Source organism: Otolemur garnettii, unplaced genomic scaffold (assembly GCF_000181295.1).
Source record: "Otolemur garnettii isolate 467f Iridium unplaced genomic scaffold, OtoGar3 scaffold00006, whole genome shotgun sequence".
Classification (NCBI taxonomy): Eukaryota; Metazoa; Chordata; class Mammalia; order Primates; family Galagidae; genus Otolemur; species Otolemur garnettii.
The window spans coordinates 21,156,074-21,161,090 of record NW_003852401.1 but is presented as its reverse complement, the minus strand read 5'-3'; the positions used below and the strand labels follow the sequence as shown (position 1 = coordinate 21,161,090).

At 39.5% G+C, this 5,017-nt stretch overlaps 1 protein-coding gene across 1 annotated transcript in view; it reads right to left on the bottom strand.

Moving 5' to 3' along the window:
• Positions 1-318: 318 nt before the first annotated feature.
• The window catches only part of ERMP1 (endoplasmic reticulum metallopeptidase 1), a 60,579-nt gene continuing 55,880 nt past the window's right edge, over positions 319-5,017 (bottom strand). The window contains 2 exon segments of the mRNA XM_012813051.2: positions 319-2,966; positions 3,084-3,247. Of these exon segments, the coding sequence (XP_012668505.2) occupies positions 2,802-2,966; positions 3,084-3,247 (329 nt within the window). The 3' untranslated portion in view covers positions 319-2,801.

The following is a 5,017-nucleotide window of genomic DNA, read 5'->3' as shown; positions in this document are numbered from 1 at the left end:
AGAACATCCTTCTCTTTATTAGTTCTTTGGTGACTTTTTTATTACAGTGGAGGTGTTTAAAAACCCCTAGATATGCTAAAGCACAAGATTTACCAAACTGATTACTGTAAAATTTCAGATGCAGTTTCATTCCAAAGTAAAAAATTCCAATTGAAGAATTCCTATTGAATGAACCATTTAAACAGCCATTATATCCACATGAGCCATGTTGGTCTTTTAACTGCAATTAAAAGGCTCTATAGACATGAAATGACCCTTAAAGTATGGGGGATACAGGAGAACACAGGCCTATTTTTTTTGTTAAAAAGATACCAACCAGTATGTTAAAAAGTTTATTTTAGTAACATTGTAAGGCAACAATTAATCCTCAACAAGTCAGCAAACCAGTGAAAGGAAACGGACAGACACAGACACATTCATTCTTTCTACAGCTTCTTTGTCAGCAGGCTGGCTTGTGGCCCCCTCATCATGCTTATTTATATCTGTTAAACTATGGCAACAAACACTTCATCCAACAGTCATTCTTGGTCAAACACAAGAACAAACTTGTAAAATCACAGTTCTTCACACTTTCCCTGAATCTGCAGTACTGTGCTTGCTCCTTAAATTCTGCAGAAAATAATGCATTTGTTAGAGCTTGAAAAGACCCTTTTAGAAATGAGTTATTCAAATGATCAGATACTCGTTTTTGAGAAACCTAACAAGTTTAATCTTAGAGGCTATAGACTGTGTGCTTATTAATAGAACCATGAATACTATGTGTAATTAATTGACCGTTCTGGTATTAAAACAACCTACCAGAGTATTAAGCATGCCCTGAAACTAGTAGGGCATCTTGTTTCTGACCGTATACAATATCAAAACTTCATAATGCTAAGGAAAATGAAAACAAAAGAGTAAACCAAAGGCAAAAGGAAAATAATGATTACTACTGAAAATAACAGCATTCTTCCTGAAAGAATATGGGGGGTGTCACAGAGAACAATGTTTTTCATACAATGTCTTCAACGTGGAATTTTGCTACTTTTTCTATAAATAATTTCTAGTATTGTATTTCAGATTACCCACTGGGATAGAAAATATTCATTGAGAAATTATTACTGTTAACTTTTTCCCCACGACTGTAATTCTAGACAAGATATAAACCCTGTATACATTACGTACTACCTGACAGATAAATGTAGCAAGAGCCAGACACTGAGCAGATAGTCTACAAAATCTAGGAAAAGTGCTGACTCCAGTGTGCAGTGTTGATGCATGTTACCATTCAGCTTTGGCTGCAGCCCAGCTATCTGCATGGGCCCAGTTAGTTTTTGGCGAATCACAAATTAGGCAGGCAATAGGAAGAGCATGATTAAGCAAGCACATCAATACATCGTACAAGCAGCTTCAAGAAAAGCTTCCTCCAGTGCACTTACTGTGCTCCTTCTGTTCAGACAGAGCCAAGGGCCATTTTTCCAGAAGCAGTTCTCATTCTGTCACTCAAGAGAATCTTTTTATTATTGCTGTTCTTTTTTACCTGTTTTTTGCCTGTTTGTTCCATTAGGAAATGTAAAAAGTTTGACAAATTGAATTTAACAAAGAAAGCTTACCACTGTTCTCACTGAATCCTTTCCCTACTAGAACCAAGAAGCACTACTGTGATACACCTCACAAACTACACACCCATCTTCAAAATGAAAACCACCTTAAATCCCAGTGCTGCTGTTACATGGGATCTGAACACCAATTCATTCTAGTATAAGCCACAACCTCAAGTCTCAGGAATGCCAGCCATGCTGGACAGTAAGTTTACTAAGAAGCTAATCTATTCAACTGGCTAGGAAACTACAAGGACGACGACCCAGTGCATCAATAAAATGTCATAAAGGATTAACCTTGTAGAACACAAGGCTCCTATGAATAAAAGCAAAGAGAATAAATATTTATTACTCCAGACCCTCCTTAAACCCCAGAATAGCCAAAGTGGCAACTCAGTGCTCTGAGGAAGGAAATTAAAATCATGTACTTGCACAAACAATATTCTGAACCAAAATACCTATAAAAGCCCAGCAAGAAATGTGGTCAAATGTCCCCCTTTTAAATTGGGAGAGTGAAGTGGTGGAATAGACAAGTTTCAGAGAACAGGCATTAAAAAATCACCTCAGAAAAGCAGCACAGCAATAGATCTCAGTGACCCCTTGTCAGGACAACGAATCACCAGCTCAGCACAGGGGTCCGTACCAGAGCCTGGGCTTCACTACAGAGACACAAAGCATACTCCAGGGGCTATCTGAAGAAAGAGCTCTCAGTAGAGGCTCAAGGTTTCTTCCCTAGCCTTTATGACAGTCATTTGCCAATGACCTACACAGACAAAGGTCAAGGAAAATTGTTGCCCCAATGAACAGTATTTTACCATCCACTGACATGTGGTCTACGTGGGCTTGGATTTTAATTGGAAATGACTTGTCTTATTAATAACGGTCTGACAGCCTACACCTTTCAAGATCCTAGGGGGACAACTATTGAAGTGGTTTGTTGGCTTTTGTCCTTAAAGTCATATAAAATGACTTATGTGTGTAGTGGCAGTACCCACATGTGCTTAAGTGCCAGGAAACTGGCATTTTCAAGTGTAAAAGGCCATGCACTACTATCTCACAGCTTAACCCTTACATGCTTGGCCCTGCAGAGTGTTAACCCCCAAACCTCTTTGAACATATTAAAATTCACTGACTTACATTACAAACATCCACGCAACATAAGGAGAAATTGTGTGACGTGGAATATCCACCAGGGCATGTACTTAGAGCTCATCCACAATATTAAAACACAAAGAGATTATAGGTGCACACCCAAGCAGAGGGAAATGTCCAATCTGGGAACTTCTCCTTCAGACCATCCAGTTGGGAGGATCTCTTATCGTCCCCAGATATATAATGAGCAGCAATGGCCACCGTGACCATTCCTTCGGGGTGTTCTTCTGGGACCTGTGGGAGAGAATCAGTTAATCCTCTAGTTCTCTGAACCAGAATGATGAATCCAAGGTTTCTGCTAAATACTACATGGGAACCTGATCAATGAAACAAATGCTGGGAAATTTGCACCTGTACTTCTATCCAGAACTGCCATGCAGAGGCCTGGAGTCCATGGGAGTAAAATACAAAGTAGTCCCCTCCTTTACTTGTGACTGGGGTACCATTGCCAAGAGACCACTGAGAAAGTGTTGATCCTTTGTGGGCTCGAACATAGAATGACATATGGCTTGGTCCTGTACAATAAGAAAAAAAACAATTAAATCTTTAAAAAAACATCAACTAAGAAAGTAATCAACCTGCCACCGAAACCAGACTATGAAGGGTCATGCATTGTGCCACTTTAAATATACTCACTATCAACTTAATGGAGGTTCACTAGTTTGATCCAATGTGTAGCAACAAGTTAAGCAATGAGGCATTGAGGCATAGAATCTAGATAGAAAGCCTGTGTTAAGTCTTGGGCCTATCATTTAATGCCTGCATGACATTAAGAATGTATTTAACCTCTGTGAGGCAATGATTAGAAGAAGCATGTGAATGTGTTGGGAAAATGGCAACATGCTATGACAATATGGAATAGGATTAGTGCTATGAATAGAGTTATAATTTTCAGACAGTTAATATGTAACCCCTAAAATATTTTTGACTAGCTTTTCCTTTTAAGCAGGAAGATGAAAACATAAGCTCAGTTTGGACAATTTAATCATCACCATGAACTTCCAAGGGAACTGACAACAGTGGCAATCAAACTAAAAGGTGGTTTATACCTGTAGTCAGAGCTACTCAGAAGACTGAGGCAGGAAGTTGCTTGTGGCCAGAAGTTTAAGACCAGCCTGAGCAACACAATGAGACCCCATCCCTAAAAATAAAATTTAAATTTAAAAAACTACACAAAACCACAATCTCAGCCTAACTCGAAGACCAAAAAAACCCAAATTTGAAATAGCCATAAATCGTAAAATCTCAAGAAATAATCTCCCATGCTTGTGTCTACCTTGCTTCTGCTGCAAGACTTTGTGGCAATCCAAGTAAATCCACCCTGAATCTGAAAATACTACTATAGTGTCTAGTTTGAGCAAGGTTTACGTGGAAAGGACCTTGAAAGTACAACATGAAATGGTAGCCTTCAGAGCAGCTTTCAGGGGACAAGTAAACAAAGAGGCTTACTTCAGCATTTGGGTGGTGCAGGTGAAAACAGCAAAAAGAGGAAAACACAGGGGTCCTACAAACAAAACAATTGGAAGGTATGTATATAACTCATCCATACCAAAATTTTAAAGAATCTAGAGTTTGTTGTACTGACAGAGAGTGAGCCATTGGCTAGGAATCTTACAAAATACCCGCTATCTCAAAAATAAGGAAGAAAAAGATAGATCCATACAGTTATAAAAAATCAGAATCAGAACCAAACATCTCAACTGAAGGAAATTCCTAGGAACAACAACAACAAAAAAAAATCCTCTTAAAAAAACTCTAAGCCAATACTATAAACTAAATACTCCACAAACATTTGAGGATATAAAAACCCCACCATGAATCAGAAATTCTAAACCTTAGAGCAGGCAAAGTAGAAGAGATCAAAAGGACTCATCAGACTTGATGCCTGTAGCACAGTGATTACAGCGCCAGCCACATGTACCAAGGCTGGCGGGTTCGGGCCCAGGTCAGCTAAACAACAATGACAACTGCAACAACAACAACAAAAATAGCTAGGCACCTATAGTCCCAGCTACTTGGGAGGCTGAGGCAAGAGAATTGCTTAAGCCCAAAAATTTGAGGTTGCTGCGAGCTGTAATGCCACAGCACTCTAGCAAGGGCAACATAGTGAGACTCTGTCTCAAACAAAAAAAAAAAAAAGGACTGATCAAACCAAGGAAAGAAATGGAAGAAAAAGGCAAGATTATCTTAGAAATGAAGGCTAGGCTCGGCGCCTGTGGCTCAAGCGGCTAAGGCACCAGCCACATACACCTAAGGTGGCGGGTTCGAATCCCCAGCCCGGGCCC